At 42.6% G+C, this 25902-nt stretch overlaps 2 protein-coding genes across 3 annotated transcripts in view; both read right to left on the bottom strand.

Moving 5' to 3' along the window:
- Window positions 1-5911, bottom strand: part of SMURF2 (SMAD specific E3 ubiquitin protein ligase 2) — a 54301-nt gene extending 48390 nt beyond the window's left edge. The window contains exon 1 of the mRNA XM_065852142.2: window positions 5794-5911. Within this exon, the coding sequence (XP_065708214.1) occupies window positions 5794-5845 (52 nt within the window). The 5' untranslated portion in view covers window positions 5846-5911. The remainder of the gene's footprint in view (window positions 1-5793) is intronic.
- A 12971-nt stretch (window positions 5912-18882) lies between these two features.
- On the bottom strand, window positions 18883-25199 carry KPNA2 (karyopherin subunit alpha 2). Of its 2 annotated transcripts, none has more exons than XM_065852495.2 (11): window positions 25096-25199; window positions 24199-24314; window positions 23967-24104; window positions 23455-23543; window positions 22350-22618; window positions 21350-21444; window positions 20995-21258; window positions 20043-20276; window positions 19771-19953; window positions 19513-19662; window positions 18883-19416 (listed from the first exon to the last, which is right to left on the bottom strand). In XM_065852495.2, the coding sequence occupies exons 2-11, from the start codon at window positions 24271-24273 to the stop codon at window positions 19324-19326; spliced, it is 1590 nt and encodes a 529-aa protein (XP_065708567.1). In that variant the 5' UTR covers window positions 24274-24314; window positions 25096-25199; the 3' UTR covers window positions 18883-19323. The 2 variants fall into 2 exon arrangements, with proteins under 2 accessions (XP_065708567.1, XP_071672665.1); XM_071816564.1 differs by having other exon boundaries at window positions 25090-25109.
- Window positions 25200-25902: the final 703 nt, after the last annotated feature.

The raw sequence follows: 25902 nt of genomic DNA, 5'->3' as shown, positions 1-25902 counted from the left end.
TCACCCCAAATGCATAGTCTCAGAAGGCCCAAACCAGAATGTTTTCTGTGGATTTAAACTCCAGAGGAATAAATGTTCACGGGTAGAAAGTCAAAAGATAGTGGCTCTAAATCCCAGCTTCACCTGGTTTACGCTTTTTATGATCTTGAGCGTGTCTATTCTCCATTCTGTACCAGTGTGCCCATTTAAACTTGGACAATAACGCTTAGCAATTTTGTCCCGAGCTTCGTTATCTACAGACGAAGATTTCTTCATAGTTTTGAGCATTCCTATCTATGCTTTCATGGAAAGGATTTCAAGTTTAATTAACGAGAAAAAAACCAACAGTTTGCTTCCTTGAATACACTATTGCCCAATGTCCCGCAAGATTTTAATCCTCTTTCTGAAATAGGAACCATGCTCTGCTAATAGCAGACACACACAGGAGCTACCTTGATATGCATTGTCTAATATTGAGAAAATCTCCACCAGCTTCGCAGAAGTCACCTGAATGACCTCAGACATTGCACGTGTTGTGAGCATCTATAGTTTATGTATTACAGCATGCATGTAATGGCCTGCGTAGTAATGTACTCGTGCCATTAAGCCAAGTCAGAAGTCAATACATGTCATCATGTGATGAGGGGAGGGAAGACACCCAAAAAAATCACCCACCTTTTTAAGAACCCTCAAGAAAGGTCCGGCCAATGCTGAGATGTCATTTTAAGTAAGATGGCAAAGCAAGGACACACTCCAAAGCCATGAGATAAGCCAGAACAAAACATTAAAAGCTGTCTGCTTTTATGGATCAACCCGTTCACCTTAAGGGCGTAAAGACAAAATATCTTCATCTGGGCCCTGATCAGATTTTCAGTGTGATTAACAAACAAAAAAGCAAACAGAAAACAATTTGTCTCCACTAGTTGTGTTACTCAGCTAAATTCAGCCACACACAGACACATTATGGGACAGCTTAAATGTAACTGAGAAGTACAATTCTAAAAATGACTTCAATTTTTAAAGATTAACATTAGGACTGCATCTCCTACATATGTCCCATATGTTACCTACACACGTAAATCCTCTACTAGCTTCTACTTGATGCTTTCCTGATTGTACAGCTAAAGATGAATCCTTGGCCTTTTTGTTCTTTTAATTGGAGCTTCTGTAGAACTATTTTCCTACTATTATTTCCTCCCCCAAAGCCTTTTTGATCTTTGTTTTCCTCACCACGATACTCCATTATGTATCCTTTAACACAGATACGTAATTTTATACCTATATGCAGATGAGTAAAACTTTGTCATAGAAGCCGATCCCATTGTAACAAGCAGTTGAGACCGCTCCATCCAGCTGCTCGGTTGTTTATTACGATTCTTTGGCGCCTGTGTGATCCACAACTGATTTATATCTATATAAATATCTATAAATATATACTGTATATATAAAAAGCATGTATATACACACACACGTCACGCTGATGAAAATACTGAGGGCCGAGCATCCATCAATCTCCCTCCAATCTGATTAGACACATGCCTATCGACTCTGTTACGACTGCGCCAGCCGGATCCACCTACCATGCAATTTATTGATTCTGATTTCTTAAGTACTAGTTTTTAGTAAGTCATGTGTCATTAAGTCAAACACAGCTTACATGAAGGAACCCCATTGTTTTACTGTTGACCCAAGCCTATCTAACTCCAGGCTGCTGGGAAAAGAGGCGGCCCTGCCCTCTTTTCAGCTTCTCCTGTGCATCCCTCTCCTCCTATGCAAAAAACTGAGCTTTTCTTGGTAGGATTAGCTTGCAGCTCATCACACGGCTACGTGGACACTGGAGTCAACACAAAGCAGGGCCAGGAAAGTGAAGCCAGGGACTACAAAGATAAGAAAACCCAAACCATCACTAACCTAAAACTGCGCTACCATTTAACTATGAAACCATAGAAATAAGAAGCTACTTTATCAATCAATCAATCAATCAATCAGTAATGCTGCTCCTACAATGAGGCTCTGCTATCTGTAAACTTCACCCCACTTCCAACAACACTAATGAGAATTTAGGATTTAGACTAACCACTATTTTCAATTGTATTAACTGTTAAATTGAAAAGGCCAGTTTTGGAGATTCCACCTGATTTTGCAAAAAGAATATTCTGGCTTTTTCTAACTACTACACATCCTTCTCATGATATATTATTAGCATCACAAGACCTCCAATGAACTGATAAAAACCCAAAAGAGCAGCACTTCAACACTCTAACTCTGTAGGACAGAACCACCTTTCCCTAATTAGCAAACTCTGCTGGGAAACCTGAAAGCCCTGAGTAAAGAGGAGGAAAACCAGATCTAACAGCTCTTCGGGCCTATGATTCTCCACCAACAAAGCTCTTCCAGCTCATTCCAGTTTTATCCATGGGATATTTATTACCACTTTTTACAATACAGTGTAACTGTACTTTGTGGCTATTGAAGTATCTTGTTAGCTAACACAAAGACGAGCTGTAACACATGAACTACAGACATTTCTGCATTAGCTTTTATCCAACTCAATACATTCTAGCGCCCCTGCAGTTTTCAGACGTCAAATTGATTTTAAAACATCTTCCTACTCGATAAAAACAGCCCTACCAACTTCACTGAGGTGATTGTCATTGATACAAGAGAAAGCAGTCAAATGTAACTATTTTGACATTAGATAGTTCGCAAATTAGGACATAAAATATTTACCAAGAAACTGAAAGCAACGGTCATTTCTCAGTTTTTTGAAGAACATAAAAATCAACGCACTTCAACGTGCAGGGTGGAAGAAAGCACAGTATATTCCACCTGAGAGCATCACATATTCACAAATTCAACACAAGACTAAGGAAAATCACAACAGAAGGGGACAACTGCACTGGCAGCTTTTGTAGACTCAGATACACTCAGGACAGGACTAGATAAAACGGTGCTAAAAACGTCACGAACTTTCCTAACATTACAGCTCGGATAATGTTATTACAAGCTGCTAAGATAAATTTTGGAGAAGACCAGTGCAATTCTAGACTTGGCCATATTTAAATTACACTGCTTTTATGTTGATCAGAAACAAGCATTTACACTTCATTCTAGAAGCGAAGTATCACCACGCGTATCATCTTCAGATTTGCACTATTATCCAGCCATTTTCCAGCTCAAGATTGTGCAAAAAGCATCGACATAGATATCATACATATCTTTAGTGATATGTACGCCAGACAACTAAACCTAGGAGTGACGGAATAACCTTTTATAATAAATATATAACACAGATGTAAACTAAATACAAACTTACTAGAAGTATGCCACCGCTGTGGTTTTTCTCTGTTATGGAACCCAGACCTAAATAAACTGTTAAACACTTAGTGTAAAGGTATGCCAAACATTTCTCAGAACTTTCTTAAGGTCCCAACAAAGAATCAACCTTTTTTTTGCAAAATGAGGCCTAGGTTAAATATTTTATTTGGCTCCTCAGGATGGCCTGAGAAGTTGGGCACCAGCTCCAGATCAGTTCTTGGACTCACATCAAACATTACCCTGTCATTTATCCAGTCAGTCAAAACAATGTTTTCCATCTAAACCTTTAATGTTTATGTCCTGAAAAACTGCTAATTGAATCCAGTTCTGGAAATCCATTTGTTAATCTATACCATCTAATTTAGAGATAATGAACAGAAAAGATAAGCATGATACAATAATTGCAGAATTAATCCTATAAATATTCAAGCCAAAACAGAAGACTGCTAGTTTCATTCAGCCAAAGAAAATTAAGATTAAATAGCATTTGTCAGTTCAAGAAGAAACTTTTAAAAACTCTGGATATACAGATTCTTTTAATTCCAAACAGTTTTAGAATTCAAGAGCCCTCAAACTGCTTTTCCAATCAAAAAGGGTAATCAAAACCACGCAGAACACTCCAAACTATTCCAAGGCAAGAACTGACACCATGTCAGCTGACTTAATGAAAATCAATGTTTTTCTTAAACATGTAAAGCTTCCTTACAACAAATGAACCTACATGAAACAACTTACAATAAGCTAAAGCATAAAATACCTCAGGTCTTTTTGACTTGAGTAATATAGGCCAATGTGTCATGTAAACTTCAAGTAACACAACTGGTGCTCAGCAACTGCCGGAACTGCTCACCCCACCACAGGCCCTAGAAAGACAATTCTGCCTGTGCTCTGTAATCCCTTCCTAAAATGTAAGACAACAACAAAACTCAGAAACGTTCCTCCAGCTCGTACCTGCTCCTTTGGGACACTGACCGCACAACTAAAAGTCAGTGTGTAAAGTGACCGCCTGTTTCTTGCTCACAACCACGCTCCCCATTACACTTCTACTTTGTCACAGACACGATTTCATTATATGCTTGACCCTTACTAAATAAGAAGCAAAACAGGACACAAAATCCAAAGGTGAGAAAGACAACTCTGTAAACGGTATTTCCCTTGCTTTTACATAAGGCTACAAACCATTTTTAGTATTTCAAAGATAAGCAAGTCTGAGCACCCACCGCCCAGGAAAAAGGTATTAAAGCATTGCATCAGTGAAGCGATAACCTGAAGAGGAAGCTACAAAACACTCCGTAAAAACAAGGCAGCACTGTCCATGCACCAGTCCCAGCTACACTCATTTTAAGAGTTTTATTTCCCAGTGTAATATACAGACACTCGCAAATCTCCATGAAACTAGATGATAAATTTAGTCCGAGTATTTCCAAAGTAAAACATAAGCAGATCCATTTTACTTGCTCCATAAAAATAACATACTTTGAAAAATAACTATGAAAACATCTCTATTAGCCATTAAACTTCAAATATTTCACATGCACCTTAAGTAAATATATCAACTCTTTCAGCATTTTAAAAAACATTTGTTTTGCAAGCTGGTTGCATACACTGTGTGCAGAGAACACTATTGACAGTGTTATCTATCATTTTCTAATCTCCTACCTTCATGCACTGACACTTGAGAAAACAAAATACTGTTTTTCTCCTAAGGGATTTACGATACTTTAAAGTAGCTCTTTTCTTTAAAGTCTTCTGTATTATTTTTCAAGAAGGCTCTAGCAGAACTTCCAAGAGTTTTTCTCTAAACCTATTTACATGGGTTCTTATATGGAAAGGAACATAGTTTTACGTATTTAGTAACAACTCGTTTTCCTTCGAAGCACGCAGGTGAACGGTTTTTATGATATTTTAAAATATTAGAGGTCAAGTGGTCTTCTGAAAGAGGGCAGCATAAGGCACTTTACTACACGAACTGTGTAAAATCTTAACTGAGGAAGTTGGTTTAAAAAAAACCCACACAGACACACCAACAACAAACAAAGAGATCAAAACAAAGTGACAGTTTCTTTCGAGTTTACGCGGAGAGGACAAAGTAAAAAAGGCAAAGGCGGGGGGCGCTGAGGAAGAGGAGAAGGTGCCGGTGGCCGCAGCTCGCACCGGCCGGTCCCCCCGGCCCGGAGCCCCCGGCGGGCTGTGGGGGGCCCGGCCCGGCCCGGCCGGCGGCACCACCGCCCCGCAGCCCGCACAGCCGCGTTGTTCCGGACCCCGCTCACCGCCTCCTTCCCCCCGCGGCCTGAGCGGCTCCTCCTGCCCCAGGTTCAACCTCAAAGACACATGGAGGCAGCGCTGCCGCCCCTCCAGCTGGGCTCCCGCAGCCCCGCTCTCCCGGCAGCCCCCGCCGCTCTCCGCTTCCTCCGGCCCTTCCTGCCCTCCCCGCGGCCCGCCCGGCGCCCGAGCAGCCCCGGCAAGGCCCGGCGGAGCCCGCCCGCTCAGCCTCACCTGTCAGTCGCAGCTTGACGGGCCCGTTCCGCCGGGCCCCTTGGTTGGACATGTCCCCGGCCGCTCCGCCGGCTCGGCGCTGCCTTGCCCGGGGCTCCCCCTGCCTCTGGGTCCGGGAAGGGAGACGGGGGGAGGGGAGGCGCTAATGGAGTCGGGCTGGGCGCTCAGGGCAGCGGCGGCCGCCGGAGGAGGAGGAGAAGCCCGGATGTGCCCAGCGTCGCCATGAGCGGGGCCGAGGAGGAGGCGGAGGAGGAGACGCGGCCGCCTTCCCCGCTTCCCTCCGCTTCCCCGCCCCCTCGCCGGGAGCCCGGGCGCCGAGCACAACAAAGCCGGGGACGGAGCCACACGGCGGACGGACAGACAGCCAGCCGCCTCCCCTCCCCTGGCCTGCCCCCGGGGAGCCCGCCCGCCCCCCGCGCACCCCGCCGGGCAGGAGGAGCCGGCCCCGCCTCGGGCTCTGCCCGGGGATGCTGGACGGGGAACCGAATCAGGTGGCGTCGACATTTGGGGTCCTTCTCGGGACAACCGGGGGGTCGGGAGCGCGGGGTGAATTGTCATGGCTGAGGGGAGCGGGGGACGGGGGGGAAGGTGACAGTGAAAGTTGCGGGGGTTTGGGACGGGAGAATCAAAGGTGCGAACGGGAGAATCAAAGGTACGAACAGGAAAGGACCGTAGGGGTGAGAATTCAAAGCCAGGCTGAACTGTGCGTGGACATTTCCATGGACAGGGTGTGACAGACTGGCCGTGGAAACTCTCAAACTTTGGACCAGTTCACAGCTTATCCGCGCTTGTAGCAATCTCCCCGTTCTGTGAACTGCCGTTCTCAAAATAATAAAAAATTTAAAATGCCTTGCATCCATGCCATGTGGCCTAATTTAATGCCCATCCCAGAGGAAAGTCGGCTGGCAGAGTTTTCCCAGCATGATGGGAGCTCCACATGGGCCAAAGGGGCAGCCCAAGGGTGGGAAGAACTCCCAGGAAAGATACGCAGGTTGCCACAGTAAAATTCACCTTAAAAGACAGAGCTAATAAACCACACACCTGTTCTTACCAACAGCCTTACTAATATTCTGTGCGTTGTGCACACAACTCATGCGGTTGTGTCATTGCACTGGCTTCTTCCTGCTGAGGCAACATGTAATGTCATGGGCACTCATAGATTAGGATCCAGCCCATGGATCAGGATCCAAACAGGGGATGAAACAACAACCGGTGTGTCACAGAGTTTATAATGTGGCTTCTATATGGCCCAGGAGGTTTTCTGTCTGAAAGTGTGTGCACAGAACTGAGCAGACAGACATTTCCTTCCTCCCAAACTGTGTCTGAATCAGCAGGTTCTTCCAGGTGGAGATTTTCCGTGCTTCCCGCACTTGTGTTCCTGTGTCCCTTGTGTCAGCGGGGTCCTGGGTTGATTCATTGCTTACCCACTGTTTCAAGGCAAAAGACCTTGAAACCAAGTTTAATTTTGTGCGAAACGCAGACACGACGTATCTGCTGATTTTATGGCATATACGCCGCACTGAAACAGTGAAAAAGTTCCTTTATAATAGTTGCATAAATCCATACACACCTCAAAGACATTCCAGGCGTCCTGATTCCTGCATTAAAAAAATAAAAGGAGAAAAATCAGTCTTCATAATTGGAGGTCACACTATTAAAGTTTCAATCTCTTGCAAATTCGCATGGCCAGATAATTATCGTTTTCTAAACCCGACTATATAAAGCAAATGGGTGATGGTTTGCAAATATTGTGACATTACCCGGCCACTGCTGAACTGAGTAGAAAAGCAATATATAAAGCCACTTTCACATACTTAGCGTATTTCTAGATTACTCTAGAGTTTTCCTAACGTGATGATGATTTGATTCTGGGGCCTTGCAGTGCCCTCTGGACCCAGCGTTCAACAATTCTGATATAATTTGACAAAAGTATTTAATGTTGTGTTAAACACAGCGCTCTTGCTACATGATCTTTTTCTAATGGATAACTAGTGTGTCAGACATTAATTGCAGTGCCAGTGTTTAAAAAAATAAAACAACAAAACTATTGGGGTTAAATATAGTATTTAATTGCTCAGTAGGTATATGAACATTTGAATGCTTTCATTAAAAGTGGTTTTTAAAGGTCATGAAGTATAATTAGATTCATGCTGCTTTTAAGAAGCAACTTGCTGAACTATATTTTTTCCTAAGATTTTTGGATAGGCTGCTCAATTTTCGGTGAAAATACTGTGATATATTCCAAGTGTTAGAGCATTAATTGACACTTAGTGCGTTTGAGTCACTATATAAAAATGCACTGGCCGCGAGATTGCTGCTACTGCCATGCATTTTTAAAAAATATGTGCAAAGTTCATTGTATTTATTTTTAAATACACCTACACGACTTGAGCTTTTTTGCTAATACATCCAAAATGTGTCGGTGACACATAAGAAAGTCCCATACAGAATGTATTTAGTAGCATGAGAGAAGAGGGGGTTTAGCTCCCATTAGCACCTGCAGGCATGGTGTCCCATTTAGGTCAGGACTAACACAGGTAGGAATGGCCTAGATCAGGCTGCTCTTGGACAGACGCACCAGATGCGAACTGCTTGCTTCTTCCCTTCTGGCTGTGATAAGCATTGCAATGACTGCACCTTGGATGTCCTACAGACGCTTCTGTCCCATTGTATCACCTAGTTCCCTAGGGAAATCAGGATTTTTAATCATCGCTCCCTGTCATTGTGTAGAATTCCAAGCAGAATTTAAGAGGAGCAGCTCAGTGAGGGATCTGAACAAGATCTGCAGCGAGCAGAGGTCAGGAAGCCTTGCAAAGCACCAAGAACTGCAGGGAATATCAGAGACCGTAGATACCGACAGTACCTGATGACTGGAAGTGCTACTTTTCCAACAGAAGAATTCCACGTGAACGTTACGATCCAGAGTTTCTCGTGCCAGTGCTATCCCCCAAATTCTCAAAATATTCTCAGATTAATGGAACGGGTATCTTGCTGATCCTGCTTTAGGTTTTAGAAGCCAACAGCTTACAGTAAATTTTGTCTTTATGCAGTTCCATTTCAAGGGCGAGAAGAGGTTTCGTGCTTCGGAGTGCTGATCTTGTGAGGTAAGCAAGCAAATATCATCATTAGCGGCTGACAAGTGATCCGTGTTTCACTCTGGGCTGATATCATTGAGCAACAAATCCTTTCAAGATGAGGTAGGCGGCTCAGGTCCGGAGGGAAGGGAGTGCCGTGCGTCACCCCGCGGCTCACGGCTTGGATGGCAGCCCCGTGCTGGACGCCCGAGCGACTCCCACCGCTGCTCTACAGCCACGGCTCACCCACCGAGGCACAGGAGGAGCTGGAGAGAAAGGGGGTGAGCTCAGACATCTTTAGGACACCAACAGGGCTGCAGAGGAGTCCGTAAGGACAAAATAACTTAATAGTCGGTATCACATTAGTGAAACTTTTGGAGAAGTACGTAGAAAAACAAAACCTCCTTTTGTTCTGTAGCTTTGATTTCCTGAACTTCCCAATAGGAAGAAAAAGGCGGCTTTGCATTCACGGATATTTCTCAAAGGACTTAGTTGTTTTGGAAACTGAGAAACGTGAACAAACATCTTTAATCAAATAGTGTTAACTTTCACAAAAACATAGTTGTAGTTAGTTTTTTGGAGGTGAGGAAGTGGGAGACTGTGCTAAAAACTCATTCCTCAGCATGCGTTCAACATATACCAACATGTAAGGATTACATCCCATTTCTTTCTGTATAGAGTTCTAATCACAGCGCATTCCTTCAGCAGTAATGAGAGCTGGCTGGTGTTACATCACATTTTTCCCAACTTCTGTGATGATATCAAGAAAGCAAAAGTCATGCCCCTATTGTTAAGCCTTTGTGAGTAAATTAAAAGGTTAAACCAGTGTTTTCCTAAGACAATTTTTAAAAAGAAATATATGAAAAATTATCCAGATTGTATTTCTTTCTACTAATCTTCCTTTACTCAATTCCCCAGAGCCCGTCATGGATTACAGACATTATCCCTGGATGTCACGAAGTTAAATTCCTTTTTCTCTATGGTATATTGCTGTTGCATGTGCGACTGTTCATGCTAAATGCCTGGTTTTGCCACCTAATTGCATAGTTCTGAGAACAGAAGTGTTGCAGCAGTATACACCTAGGCAACCCCATTGAGATTTGAATTTATCAGGTCCAATTTCATCTGAAGAGAAATAAATTGGAAGTATTTTTCACAAGTTTGTTCCCTTATTTATCACATCAGTATTTTTCTTGCTTGGTAAAGTGTTGTTAATATTGGAAAAAAACACCATGAAAACAAAAAATTGTGAAGAATGATTAACATTTCTACTGGAAGCGTTCCCTCCCTCTTTCTCAATTTGCCTGATTAACTCATTCCCTTTCAAAGTATTCCTGTTCGTTGCTTTGTAAAGCATCATTTTAGAGCAGCCTTCGTTTGTGTGCCTGCCGTTGTATTGTACTTTTCACTAGCATGTTCTGTCTGTCCCAAGCCAGTTTCCACCATTGACAGCAAGGGTCTGCAAAGCAAGGACTTTCTCTTATTGTGTTAATACAGCGCCTAATAACAAACAGACCTTACCTAAGCCGGTGTCCCAACACACTCCTTGGTAAAATCAAGTCATTAGATGAGCAGCCTTGCTCCATCGACACCTTTGCTTACAACGGGCATCATTCTCCCAGTCTGCCTCACTGGCATAGGTTTTTCTTTTAATCCTGCTCTAATCCATTCATAACCTGTTATTGTAGCAAAAGTACTTCCTAAATTCGTTGCAGATCCATCACATTTTGGTCGTGTTCCTGAACAAAATCTGTCCTCTGTGAGGCTTTCGGTCGCCTTCCCCGCTGCTGTACAAAAGGATCAAACTACCGAAATCGTCTATAGTGGTTACGCATTTCAGGAAGACTCGGAATAGATAGTTTCACTTTGCATGAGATTCCTTATGTCCCTTTGCAGGTAATTGAAATTATCCCACTGGTCCATTGTTTTCGTTGCTGATGAGCTGAAGAACGACATTATTCAGATGCACATGCTTAAATATCTGGTTTAACTTTGTCACTGTTACAACTCAGGGACAAAGAGCATTAATGGAAGACATACCTGTCAGTTGTAGGATGAAGAAACATGTCTAGACAGGGCCTCTGGTTCTCACTTTGACTCCCTTTGGCATGCACAGACAACATTTATGCAAGAGGTCAAGATTCAATGCATTTCTTAAGCTAGAGCTTGAGATGAAGCTTTTTCAGGAGAAGAAACTAGGAAGGAAATCTCCACCCATATGCTGGCCACTGAAACAGGGGACAGAAGCCTGGAGCAGCAGACACCATGGCCCTCCGAGACAGGATGTGTCTTGGGGAAATGATGTGTCTCTGAAGGGAAATGACTGCAACTGTGGCTACAGAAAAATGCACGAGCTCCCGTATCACAGAATTTTCCAGTGGTTAGTCACTAAGATAACTTCTAAGTCCATCCATCCAGAACAGATTAGTAACTGATGCACAGATATTCCATGCAGTTCTTTAGTCATGTTATTTCCTCGTGTCCTGCAGGACAGCGTTATCCTAGTGCGACTTTCTAAGAAGAAGAAAAACTGCAGATTTTAAAGAGACAGGCATTGAACACAGAATAAATAGATGCATTGCTTTATATTCTAGTAATAGCCGCAGGCTAAGATTCACTTTCTGAAAGAGGTAAATCTACCATGAGAAACTATGTTCTGGTGCTTGGGCAAGTGACCGAATTACACTTGTGTTCAAGCCCCAGCCCCATTTTCTAGCTCAAGTCACACAGCACTTCTAACAGCCCAGGACAAACGGTAGCACCCAGCTTTGCCAGCTCAGAGTAGAAACCACATCTTCAAAAGTCCTCAGCCAAAACCAAGGTTTATTTGTGAAAAATATTTCTTTTATTCTCCCATGATTTCCACTTATTTAGCCATAAAATACTGTTGATAACACAATTTCTTTACCAGACTCTTGGATGACCGGCTTTGTCAAGCGCTTTGAGAGCTACATGCTCAGTATTCCCACTGAAATTCCTAAGGTTTCCTGACCACATGTTCCCTCATGCAACTGCTCTGCAGGACCTTCTCATGTTGCTTTGTGACCAATGCGGCTCTACAATCTCATCCTTACATTTGGCTGACATAAATAGGTTCATAAAAGACCTTACGGAATAAGGCAGTTGGAAAGAGTCTCCTTGGAGTGATATGGATCAAGAATTTACTACTGTATTACAGTATCTGTCTCCGGATATTGTCTGATTCAACTTGACACTGTGTATTTGTCCCAGTGGTGTGTAGCTTAGACAAATGAAGTGTTACTAGGAAGACTGTCAGCCCAAACAAGCATTTAGGAGAGCTGACATACAGCCCTCTTCTCGACCAAACCATATTATTTAGCCACTGAAGGAATAACAAACCTTCTCTAATCTTTCCTATCCGCTGTGGCCCAGCATCAATTTGAAATAATGATTGTGTTGCCTGCAAAAGATGGGTTGTAAAATCTCCTATTTTTTAAGTCTCGCTGAGTCTTTTCTGCTGATACTGAGAGAAGGGATGTGAAAAGCTGACTCAGTCCTGCTGCTCTAAATTCACCTCTTAGACACTGCTGATCAACAGTGATGCACTGGAAGGTAACTGCCACATTAAACTGATCTCCTGGTCTGCCTGGTTAACATCCTGCTTGGCCCACAGCCACTGTTTACTGCCTTGGAAAAAGTTAAGACTGTTCTGTCATGCACCTCCCTTCCATGCAGCCAAGAAGAGCAGGGATGCTTTCCTGACTCCCCAAAACCCCTAGAGTATTATCTGATAAGCCTTAATACTTCAGCATAATTAGCTTGGTGTCATTGGCCATTGTTACTTACCTGGATAATCAGGGATGAAAACCTTTTGCTTCTATCTTTACAGAATCCCATAGGTGTCAGGGGTTAAGATGAGGCAAATTTAGTTCTGATCTCCTGTTTCTTCGAGCAAGTGGAAGTTTTGCCATGTGTCTCATGCAAATCACTTCCAAAGGTTTCTATTCGAGAGGTGAAATTCCAGGAGGTTTAGCCAATTATAACAAGATTGTGTACTTCTACAGGTAATTGAATCTGCAAGGTTCAAAGATGAAAATAGTTAGCAAAGGCTTAATCTCACAAGATAATTATTTTCTGCCATGGGGAAGCAGTCACTAAGATTCAGAACAAGCTGTCCAAAATGTGCCACTGCCTATACTCACCCAGTGGTATGGATTACTGAAGAGAACCCAGGCTAACTGGTTGTGGAAGTGCCGCGTCTTGTCTTACCTTAACAAGTCTGCAGACATCCATAAACACATTACAAGAAAACCCAGTCTATAAATAAGATCAATCATGACACCAAAGCATTTAGAAGTTCAATAAACACAGTAATATATTTTCTAATCCAATTCCTAACCCTTTCTGAGCTGCAGAAATAGCGAACTCATCCCACAGCCTGCACTAGCTGCTTTTGTGCTTTCTCTTACCAGAATCACCCCCAAGCCCACTCTGAAATTGATTTGAAAGGATTTAAGATAAAGGAGTCTCTAAAATTATCTCATCCTAAAAGTTATAAAGCAAGGTTGCACGCCAGATGAGAGCAGAGCAGATATCTAAGTAGGTTAGTGGGTCTAGCGAAGTGCTGAAAGTAACCTAAAGCAAAAGCTGTCACCATGTGTCTTGAATCATTCTTTTATTCCACTCTCAAAATACTTTAAAATAGAAGTGGAGAAAAGCCTCTCTTTTATTATTTTTTTTCTCTTTTTAGCAGTAGAATTCAGGGGCAATATGTCTAATTAGGCAATACGGCTGACAAAAGATGTGAGGTCTCGGTTCTGCAATCACCTGTAATCATTCTGCAAGCAGATACGTCGAGTCACTGCATGCAGACGTGCTCATTCACTGGCTGCAAAATTTGGGGTTTTTGAGCAAATGTCATATCCCATTTGTTCTGCAAAGTGCCTTGCACAGTTCCGTTTCTGACAAACATATTGCTAGAAAGACATTCTGTTCTGATTTGAGTCTAACGCACAGTTTGTTGGCCCTGAGGAAGCGAGCCCTCTGTTTAGCTGGTTTTTTGGTCATGTTTGTGCTTTTTTTCAGTTGGTTACTATGGAACACTGAATTCTGTTGACGGCTTCAAATCCACTGTGCAATATAGCAGATCAAGTTTTGCATTTTGCAGCAGCGGATCTGCACATGCTATTGGTTACACTGGACAGAACAGTTTTTAAAGGTAGTCTGGCCAAAAGCTGGTTGCAGGGGTGAGCTAATCTTGTTTTTCTTCAGCAATTCCTAGGATTATTTGCTATTAGAACTTGTTTGAAATTATTAGATCCCCATTATCAGTCTTCCTCAATCACCTCTCTTCCTCCTATCTGATGTAGCTTAGCTCTCACATAGTCATTACCATTCCTCCTCTACCTACATTTTCCTTTTCTAATCCACGTCTGGCCACAAACTGCAGGTGTTGATATATATTGAAGGTAATAGCTTCAATTTTGGGAACTGTATGAAAATCTTCCTACACAGAAGGAAAAAATGGAACATGGACGCCCTGTCTGTCCCACCTTTATTTTCCTACACTGGTAATGTTCTCTCTATTGTAAGTTATATGGACTGCAGCAATGGGGGTTTTTTTAGCCATTAGGGGAAAGGAAATGACATATGGAAAGAATTCAAGTCCCTCCTCATTCCTAGAGAGCCTCTCCAGACAGTCAGTGAGCTGAGCCCCGTCCAAGTGTCGTTTCCTGCTCCGAATTGGGAAGGGGAGCTGGGGGTGGGAGGACGGACGGGTACGTAACATTAAATCACTGCTTCTGATTAACAGCAACATTCTGCAAATAATTTCGCAGTCTTGCTCCGAACAAAATTGAACTTCTGCAGCCCAAATATGTGTAGCAATCCACTGATGAGAGAGCTATTTTTACATCTGTTTCATATAGCGGGTAAAAATGAAGTGATTTGGATGATGGAAATGTGCCTTGGAGATTATTCAAGATCTTCTGATAACTTTGAATATCCAATCTCCCACATGCCCACAGAGCAGGGTTATGTATTCCCAGTATTATAACTATTGTACCACTGTGAACCTATACACAGAGCAATCTGTTACACGTAACAAATTAGGCAGATTTCCACCATTTTTATACATCTCTCAAACAAACAAACAAACCACACCTTCAAAAGTTGATCCCATGATTTTCATTTCACACTGCAATGCAAACTGAGAAAGATGAAAAATCAAGTAGAACAATTTCTCAATACACTGCCTGTTTTGCTGAGCTTACAGGTGTAATCCAACCTCTTCTGCAGTGAAATCAGTGCCATTGATTTTGCTTTTAGTATGCCAGTCAGTTGAAAGCCCCTGATGTACGATTTATGCATCACTTCTAGATTTGGCCCATCATTTTATTTAAATGATTAGCACAATGTTTTATTGTGGTCAAGCAAGTTGTGCTTAATAAGAATTATCAGGATTTTTCTCCGCCCTACTGTAATTTTTCTCTCCTTTCCTCATCCCTTTAACTCCCAGCTTCGCTCCCCTCCCACTAACGACCCCCCTGAGGGCAGTGGGACTGGGGTCCCGTCACCCTTATTGCCTATGAAGTGCTATGAAACTCACAGCGAATCAATTCTTTCCTAGCCGTCTACATTTTGAGTTTCTGCCCAACTCTCATCAGTGCTACGCTAAGGATCAATAAGGTGGAAATGTTTTCCAAACAATGAGCACTTGCAGCTTGAGTGTTCTTATGAATGCTCTTTTGCTGAAATTTGCAGTTGGATTAGTTACACCCCTCCCAACAGGAAGGGTCACCTAATTCCATCTCAGACTTTCCTCCTAACATGTTCCCCTGAAGGTTAGTCAAGCTTAAATCAAGCTAAGGCTAAAGGGTTAATGTGTTTCCTATCAGATTTCAAGCAAGAGTGCCAACATTTTCCTCTCTAGGCCAAATATCACTGGTCACAATTAACCTTTGTTAATTACTTGTGTTTTGAATAACAGTACTTTTTTTCCCCAAATTGTACACACTCTCGAAGTTTAGACCTGTGCTTAGTGTTATGTCGTACCTTATCACAAAAGACATTAAATCCTGCTGGGATAATCTATATTCATCAGGAAAAGTATAATCCTGATCAGAGGTGCCATGGGCTAACTAGAGGAATGGACATCAGGATCCTCAGGCTCCAGGTCAGTTCTACCAGCTACTTTCTGGATGTCTGTGGATAACTTTCTTGTACCGCAGTTTGCTTTGCTGCAAAAGAGATTTAGAAACAGAAGAGATGTGAGAAAGATTGTTGGCTAGTGAATTCCTTTTCCTGTAAACTTACAGCTGTTATTTTTTGCTGATATACCACTGTATAGTTCTGTGCAATTTAAGTAATTCTGTACAGAGCAGCAGGAAGCAGATTCACTTGAAAGAATGTTTCACAGTCTGAATCATGGGGAAATAAAGAATAGATTTATCCTAGTTTAACCAATTTTAGCTTTTCCACAGTTCAAACTGTTCTTCCTGTAGTGGAAAATGGACAAGCTACTGAAGAACAGGACTGCAAAGCCTCTGCTCTTCTTTTGGAGCTCAGCATCTCTGGAGACAACAAGTGGAAGCAATCACACAGGCATCTGCTAGCATCAGGATTGCAGGGGTGGTTACGTTTGCTGAGATCTCAGCCTGAAATCTTGACATCAGTCCAGCGATAAAATAGCATTAGCAACAGCTGCATTCCAAGGCAGTTGATGTCAGCAGGGGTCTGTTATTGTTGCTCTCAGCACAGAGTCGCTGGCAGGCTGACACGCAGGCCACCAGACACTTATTCCAGCCCTTGTCCTGAATTAGACATTTGCCAAATAAAGAAGGCTGGCTCTTAAATCCGTCTGGGCAACACACACACAAACCCAACCAAAAAACCAAGAACTAGGAGCAATAACAATTCTCCTCTCCTCTTGTGCTCCTACCACTTTTTTAAGCTTGAAACACAGCCTAATGGGTGACTCTAATCCTAACCTCAAAAATAGTTTGCATTTTCTTAGAATAAGGAGTGACTCACCCCAGTCGCTTACTCATCATCGCTGTAGATTGTTGCTCGTGGAAATACGCGCTGCCAAGAACAGAGCTCATTGGTGGATAGGCTGAACACATTTTTCTTGGATAAAACCTAAGTCCCAGTCCCCAGAAAGTTAATTATTAAGCCACTGAGCTGTCAGGCACCTAGAGAAGAATATGCACCATTCTGTTATTAGCTCCGTATATTAGATAATTCTGAAACAGGCACTTCAGGGAAAAAAAGTAGAGAGAATGCTATTCAACAAGCATTTTGCATTCTCATCCCCTTTTCTATATAAAGAGACAAAAGTCAAATTAACTGCGTAAACACTAAAAAGCAATCGAAGCAAGGAGTTGTGTTTTACAGTAACAGTACCCTGGGATACCACTTCTAAAATATTATACCTTATATTCAATATTTAACCTGGTTAAATACTCAGGAATTAGCACATACATGTTTTCTGTACCTACAAGAGGTGCTCCAAGGGATTTTTTGTTCCCCTCAATATTTTCTTAATAGGAAAATAAAGTACATCATACCTGAGTGGTCCAGGCTGGGTGAAACTCTACAGCAACCTCTTAAATGCAAATGAAACTGTAGGGTTGCCTGTAGCACCCTCTGCCGCAAGACGTGGTATTTTACGCAGTGAGGAAACAGATTACTCAAGAACTCCGATTTACGCTTCACGAATCATTCCATCATTACCCGGGTAAACCCACAAAGTGTGGAGGCAATGATTTCATTTATGAAAGCCGACTTTGCCTAATTGCTTTTATATCGGTTAATTCTTTCAGTTCTCTACACACAGTCATACAGGACCCAAGCAAGTGGCTCATACAGAGAAGCCACGAGGGTGTATGTGTAATTATCAGCCTCCAGGAAGGGACGGTACCATTTCTGCAAGCAAATGTGAAATAGGTAGTAGGAGACTTGCACAAAAATAACCGTAGCAAGTGGCACCATCACATTAGCCATAACTCATTTGAAGAAATCTTCGGTAGCAGAACATGAGAACGGTCATTTTGGTTTAGAAAGAACGCCCTTTTCAGATCAGGTATCCTTAACAAAGCATTTAGTTACAACCAAATCCACTTCCATATGAATACACACTGTAAAATAGACTTGAAAGCACACATACAACACCAAAACAGATTTTTTTCATCAGGTTCCCTTAGCAGAATGGTTTGTTTTTTTGTGTTTTTAAAACCAACACACTCCCCTGCTCAGTAAAGAGAGGTGCAAAGCCTAGGTGAGCTCTGGGAGAATTACCTATATATTAATTTGTTTTCCTGCCTTTTATTAATAACTGAGGAGATATTTAACATACAGCCCTGAAGTCACATACTATGTTTAAAGTCACTTATGACAAATCTAGCCATGAAAAACTGCTCACTCCCGCACCATCCTCAGAGCTGGAGGCTCAGGGAGCTCAGTCAATAGTTACTCACACACAGACCACCATGAGGTTCTGGTTAATGAAATAGCTCAATCCAGGTTTTACCAAAATGCTGGGAAAACAGGACCCATCACCCCCCACCCCACACACCCACCTTTAGACAGGGAAGGTTACTGTGAAGAACCATTTGGAAGCAGAGGGGCAATAAGATTCCAAGATGACACTTTCATTTTTACTCTCTAGAGCAGAGAAATCCTTGAAAGCATTTCATATCATCTGTGCTAAAGCTACCTGAACATACTCTACAATTAAGTTTACTGCTGCACTTATCTGCCCTCTACACTATTACTTGCAGTTTAGTGCTACTATAATCTTTAACTATTTCTCCATAAGGCAAAAAACTGCTTAGCTCAGTTGTGAACAGGGTAGAATGAATCAGATTCCGCAAGATATCTAGAGAAAAGCAGCAATTCATTCGTTCTGCAGCAACAGAAGGTGCTATACACAGAAGTCAGAATACAGAGGGGCCAAGCTGTTTTAAACCCACAAACTTAAAAATCTGCCATAGTTTTAGACCTGCATTCTTGCCATTGTACTTTTTGATTAAGTATACTTACCACCCCAGTCACCTTGAGAGCAATTGCCACAATTTTATTTGATGTATTGATATAACTTTATTGAATTTTAAACACAAATCATCTTTAAAAGCCTACTCAGTGTATTGATTACAGCAGTAGGTTATGTAGAAGGTAACAGGTTAAGAGGAGGTTTGCAGAGAAGTGGCTCATGCTTTGTGAGAAGCCTATATTGCTCACTCGCACTCTTACACCTGACAGGACAGCGAGACACAGAAAGAGAACAAGTATTTACAAGTATCTCAGAAAAGTTTAGAGTTAGAATTCCACATAATATATACAGTTTTGAACTGTTCAAGTATGTTTCAGTTGGACAAAGTGCTACAGGTCACATATAAAAACACAGTAAAAAACCAAAGAGGAACTATTAAGACAAAGAAGTGGCAGCCATTTGCGTGCCAAACAACTTGTAGGTGGGTTGCAGTATACGCAAGACCTAGAAGCTGAATGTATCTGGAGTATTGCCCTGAATTTGGAAAGTGTAGCTGGCAGCGGTAGATTCTGGCACAACATTTTGGTCTTCTTCCTCCTAGAAGAAAGAGAAAGAGCGGTAGTATTTCAGCCTAGTAGTCAATTCTAGAATACAAAATAAAAGTGGAAATCAAGTCATCCTGCAGCCACTTACTTCTGCTGAGAAATATTTCTCAATCAAGGTGGATGAGGCTTTATACACTTGTTCGTTTTCATGTGACTGAAGAGCTTCAATTTTGTCTAGACCGCCACACTCCTCAATCATGAGGCAGAGTTTCTCAGTCTCATTTATCTTCTCAGCAGCCTGAAAGAAACAAGCATAGAATAACCTCAGGCAAGGTGCGTGGCACTAACTACTAGATAACCACTAGCAACACCTTGGACAATAACTGAGTATACTGCATCCACCTACCAAGAAGATATTAGAAATAGCATCCAGAATAACTAGCACAGTTTTGCTGTCTTTAGCCGAGAGGAGATTCAGTAGTGGTTCAACAACACCAGCCTGAACAAGATAGACGATCTGGTCAATTGTTCCACCGCTTGTGTAGTTTGTCACAGCCCACACAGCTTCCTTCTGAGATTTGAAATCCCCCTGTGGAGGTAGTAAAAGCAAGGTATTTGAACACAGATAGTAGTAGTAATAGCAAAAGCCTCAATGTAGTAAATATGGGTTTTGTTTACCTTCCTCAGAATACCAATGAGATAAGGCACAAGACCATGGTCTACAACTCGCTGAATCTGGTCCTGTCGTCCAGCAGTGATGTTGGACATGGTCCATGCTGCTTCTTTCTGAATGTTGTTTTTATGATGAGAAAGGAGACTTGGAAAAACAGATAGTGCTCCCGAGTCAATAACCATCTGCGTCTGCTCATCAGTACCAGTGACAATATTTCCTATAGCTCTTAATGAAGGGGTCTGAAACAAATATGACAACAGTACTTAGGAACAGTACTCAAATAATCCGTGTTTGAGCAAATACAACCACATATGAAGCCCCTCCACTCTGGCCTTCCCAGTTAAGAGCATGATATGCTCTGTACTGACAAGCTTTGAGCTCCTCATTACCATTATATCTGCAGACATTAAGCAGGTTAAGACTGCCCATCTTCCAAGGTCAGTCTGCACACAACTACCCAGGACAGAGCTTAGGAAAACCATCTCCCAAGTGCTAATGCAGTTTTATTATTCCAGAATTATAGTGTGCACAGAGCACTAAACACTGTACCTAGAACATGGATTTGTCACAGTAGTTTAGAGTTATAAGCAAGTTTTAAAGGATCTAGTTAAAGATGTCCCAGTTCATTGCAGGGGGTCTGGACTGCATGACCTTGGAAGGTTCCTTCCAACCCAAACTATTCTATGACTGTGTGATTCTATGATGTGGACTGTTGTGCTCCTGTTTGCTAAATCCACTGATTATGTAAAGAAGGTGACAGTTATAAACAGTAATTGTCTATGCCTTATGTGGGGCAGTCTCCAGGCGAGACAGAAGCTCAAATCTTATCTACAAAACCTAGAACAAGGGTCAGATTTATGTAGGAAAAGAACTACTCAGTTACATGGACTCTGTTCTAACTGTAGTGTTATTCATGACTCAAATCAAGCAACAGCAACCTGCACATCTGATGCTTACCATTATGGGTAGTTCACTACACCCCAGGAGTTTCACAAGTTGCGGTACCAATCCAGTTTTGACTACAACTTCTATCCTGTCATTGGAACCATCTGTTAGATAGGAAAGTGCCCAGCACGTGTCTGCTAACACCTCAGGGTCATCGTGGTGCAAGAGTCTAACAAGAGTTGGAAGAATCTGCTCAATGGCTTCTATGGGTGGCGCAGGATTCTTATTACGACACAGGTTTGAGAGGGTCCAGGTAACATTGCGTAGATATCCAGACTGCAAGAGTTGAAAGAAATGGTTAACAACCATTTCACTGAGTGTTTTTTACTTATTAGTAATTATAACTTGGATCATACTGCACACTTACAGCCAGAGAAGAGAGATCAGGAACAGCTAGTAGACTCAGCAGTGGCTCAATTGCACCAAATTTAATAACCAGATCTCTGTAGGCAGAACCATCCCCTGAGAAAAATAAGAAAAACAGCCAGGTGAAGACCAGAATAGAGGTATGTGTGCATACAGAATCATTATGTGCTAGAGGATGAATTTCTCTACTGCTCAAGAAGAGCTAGATAAAATAAAAAGGCCACTGAGTTTAACTCTTCTCTGTTGGAAAACAGTAATTTAGCATACATTTTTCTATACAGCTTTTCTTAGAGTTTATAACTAAACTAGGGATTTGCATATTTCTTTGAAAACGTATCTGTGCCCTACCACTAGAACAGAGCTCTTCCCATAACATGGGACTTCAAATATGTTATAATCAGCAGTCACATCAATGGATTCTATACTGTAATGCTTAAGGAATATCTATGTTTGACTGAATTCTTCTATTGCAAGGTACAAAAAGTACCTTATAAGTGAGTTTAAAAATGTAAAAGGACAAACTAAGAAAACTTTGATCAACCAAGGCTTTTATTGAGCTCATTTTCTCTGCATGAAGACCCACTATCCTCTTAAGACACAACTGTGGGAAACCATAATACAGTAAATGCAATATTATTTAAAAGCCTGGTCTAAATTAATATAGTTCTTTTAAAAATGGGAAGCAAGGAATATTGGCCATCACATACACAGATATGTGAGCCATCTGCTTGTTCCTTTGACCCTTCTAGTGAACACACAGAGCAGAGCTCATTGGTCAATCACAAAAACACACAGCAAGATGTGAAAAAGCCTCGTGTTGTAGCATGGTTATATAGCTCTATCAAAACTCAAGTGGAATATGGAATCAATCCACATAATGCAACACACAAGTTGCCAGGTATTGCATGAGACACCTTATACTGGGCATGACATGTCAGTAACAATGTCCTATTTTAAATAAAGGAGGAGGTGTGAAAGAGCTGCGTAGCATATTGACATACCTGCAATATTTCCTAATGCCCACACAGCCTGTTCACTGATGTGAGTGTGGGGAGAGGCCAGGAGTGCAATAAATGCTGGGATAGCCCCTCCATCTACTACTGCCTTTGTTTGTTCCGATGTGCCAGAAGCAATGTTGGTAAGTGCCCAGGCAGACTCAAACTGAATAGGACTACAGTCCGCTCTGCCCAAGAAAGAGACAAACTTGGGAATCAAACCAGCCCGAATTATGTTGTCTATGGGAGGCTGCTTCTCTCTTGAGAGGAGTTTCCTGAGGAGGAAGACAAACAGAAGGCATTTTTTGTCTGCAGAGATCTGAACAACAGATTCCATTAATCAGTCTAAAAAAACCTCAACAAACTAAACTCATATTTGAAAAAGGTTTAGCATTGCCTTAACAGTCAGAGAAGGTAGTGCAACAAGACATAAGAAATGCAGACAAGCTGGACACTAGCTTCCTAAACCTCTAACATTGATTTTGGCAAGCGTTCACTATATGAGAGGTCCTGTTCGGATTCTGAGCTAAAGCAGACCTGCAAGAGTGATAATCCACCTGAACTGGCAGGTGTTTCTCAGCAGACAGAAGGTTAATGGCTGCCAGCAGCAGCACTGCAGCAATTACAAGCTTGCTAAAGGAGATTTTAGACTGGCAAGCAGAAAGGAAATGTGACATACTTCAAACCCCAGTCACCTTAATGTTCACATTACTCTAAGGTAGATCACTACACTTAAATACTGTAGTCAAGTATTAACACTGTTTAAAGAAACTGTTATAGCAGAATAAGGTATATTATTTTTACTCCTACAACTCCAAGACTGACTCCTGTTTATTTCGACACCTCAAAACCCCTAGAAAGAACTACTACCTCCTAGTAAAATGTTCAGGCACTTTAAACAGGCAAAAGCCACACAATTTCAATGAAATTGTAATTAAATGGAGTGTTCCTAAACACTGTATAAAAGGCTGACTCAGGTTTTGAAAATACTGTCTGATAAGAAGAGCCATAGATGCTGCCATCAACAGACACTTCAGCTCATAAGCAAGTTCTTTTACCCTGCCTGGTTCCTGGCTTGCACAGCTGAATTGGTTACCTCCCAATCTCTTACCTGGCAGCTTGAGTAGCCTGTAGCTGAAGCTCCATATTATTACTATTAACTCCTTTGACTATTTCTTCAACTGACCAGTGTACTGAAACCTGTATGATAAAAAGTTACATGAATGCTTTGTCGGGTGGAATATGTCTTCACAACTGCAGAGTCCTTCTATAAATTACTATGAATGTTTACAACAACTTCTTTTATTAAAAGATTATACTGCTATGTGATACTCCAAAAGCATATCAGCTACAACTTTAACTACAGTTATCTGAACTACTGAAAGGTTTGGTTTTTTTTTTAATTGAGTTCTTTACACCACCATTACACTGATACTGTAGGCTTATGCATAACTGCCTAAGCTATGTTTTAAAAGCGTTGTCCATTAGAGTTGGCAGTATATACTTAAGTTGGTCATAAATATGTAGTGCTGTGTTTCACATGAGAAAGAATTTGTACTAGTGTGGCTGCATGAGCTCATATTGCAAGAGCTCCAAATGTGCCCATCCCAAGTACCCACTTACCTGATTGCCCCTGTTTTCCTGAAGGGGAGAAGTGGCATCATCTGGTAAAGTGCTAACATTTCTTCTTTTAAGCATCTGGTCATCTTTCTTAGCTTTCCTGAGTTCTACATTGACTTCAATGCGCCGCCTTCTCATCTCCTGAAGGATATACATTCGTAGTAAATTCTTGGCTTTTACAACTCACAATGAAAGAAATAGACAGAAAGTAGTGAACCACAGCAAAAATACTCACTGTAGTATCCTTTCCTTTGTTCTTGAATCTGTTCAAGCGAGCTGCTGCTGTATTGGTATTCTCATTAGTAGACATCTTGCTTAATAGATTTTTAAGAGAACCAGATAAAAATAAGCCTGAAAACAGAGTAAAAAATAAAGAGGAAGTTTACTCCATGCAATTTAAAATAAAAAAAGAGGATCAACGCTTGAGAATCATACACTTGTCTGTATTATGTACGATAACAGCTTCTGACTCAATTGAACACGCTAGCAACATAACAGCTCTCTCTTTAAACACCTGGATGTTACAGCAAGCTCCAGCATTAACACAAAAGCAGTAGACACACATGCATGGTTTTAAGACACTTCCAGCCACAAACTTTATCAAAGCCATTATTTTTAGGAGCAAGATCACTCTTCTTTCCCATGGACAGCACACATACTTTTAAATAGTGTTTTCTCTATGTCGTGTGCTTATACTGCACAAGCACCCCAGCCAGTCCCACCCCGACCCCCTTTGATAGGAACAGCGAGATTTCGCAGTGGAAAGGCCCCTCGAGGGGAATTGCTATGCCGGTGAGGCCGGCAGCACACAGCAGCCGCTACATTGCTAAAGAGGCAGCCCCTGCACCTTGGCAGGCTCCGAGGTGACCCCCTGCGAAAGGACCGGCTGTTTCGGCCACAACTCAGCCGGAACACACAGCCCACTCCGCGACGCGCCAGCCCTGTCAGCCCCACTCCAGACAGCGAGCTGCGACCGCGGACACCCGACAGGCTCCAGAGGGAGGCCGCCCTAGAGACTCCCGACAGCAGAGCCCATTCCCTTCCGACAGCTCAGCGCACAGCCCCGCGACCCCACAACCGGCTTCTCCCCGCCACAGGCTCCCTTCGTCCCCCCATGGGCAAGGACCTCCACCTCAGACTCCGCGCACAAGCCGTCCTGTCGCCGCGCCGCTCCCAGCCTGCGAGCACGCCGCACTGTCCCTGCCCGCTCCTGGCGGGATTTAAATTCCCGCTCTCTCGCCCTGCCATTGGCCAGTTCGAGCCATAGCAACCTTCTGATTGGCCAGTTTGAAAAGCAGCTCGTCTCGCGATGAGGAGCGACGAGCCTGCGCCGCGCTCCCGGAAGAACCGACCAGACGTCACGTACTGGAACACCCGCCAAGCGCCTCAAAACTGCAACTCCCGGCATCCCTTGCGCAGGGAGCCCGCCGGGCGTTGCGGGGAGGCGGCGCGGGGCATGCTGGGAGTTGTAGTTCGGGGTGGGGGTGAGCACAGGGAGATTTCCACACCCTGGGGCAGTCACTTTAATATTTCCTCACAAACAGCCCCAATTTCTACCTCAGTAACTGTCAGGTCACCGCAGGCTTTTCCCCTGTCTTGCATCCCCTAGGAGCGTGGCGCACAGGAGTATAACGAAAATGGGATGTGAGATTGCAATTTAAAGCAATTCAGCAGTAGTCAGGACAGGTCGAAACTAAATCATACAGAATGACAGAAAAAGTATGCTTGCCTCTGTGGCACACCCGCAAAATCAACAGATCTGGGATGGTTTCAGAAGGGTTTGGCCATTTTACAAGGAGCGGAATACAAAAGCACACGCTGTTTCACAGGAGATGTAATTCCAGCCGTAAAACCTGGGGGAAACCCATGACTCTGCCAGCAATTGAGGCACTTCAGTGCAGGCAATTCAGGGCAGAGAAGTATCAAAGATGCACATTGA

Source organism: Patagioenas fasciata, chromosome 18, assembly GCF_037038585.1.
Source record: "Patagioenas fasciata isolate bPatFas1 chromosome 18, bPatFas1.hap1, whole genome shotgun sequence".
NCBI classification, from domain to species: domain Eukaryota; kingdom Metazoa; phylum Chordata; class Aves; order Columbiformes; family Columbidae; genus Patagioenas; species Patagioenas fasciata.
This window is presented reverse-complemented; position numbering and strand designations above follow the sequence as displayed.

Coding starts and splice junctions, on each gene's coding strand:
- KPNA2 (XM_065852495.2), bottom strand. CDS start 24,273: ATGTCTACTAATGAGAATACCAATACAGCAGCAGCTCGCTTGAACAGA. Junction 23,544..23,966: donor AGGAAAACAGGGGCAATCAG/GTAAGTGGGTAC, acceptor TTTATCATACAG/GTTTCAGTACACTGGTCAGT. Junction 19,663..19,770: donor CTATTTCTAATATCTTCTTG/GTAGGTGGATGC, acceptor TGTTTCTTTCAG/GCTGCTGAGAAGATAAATGA.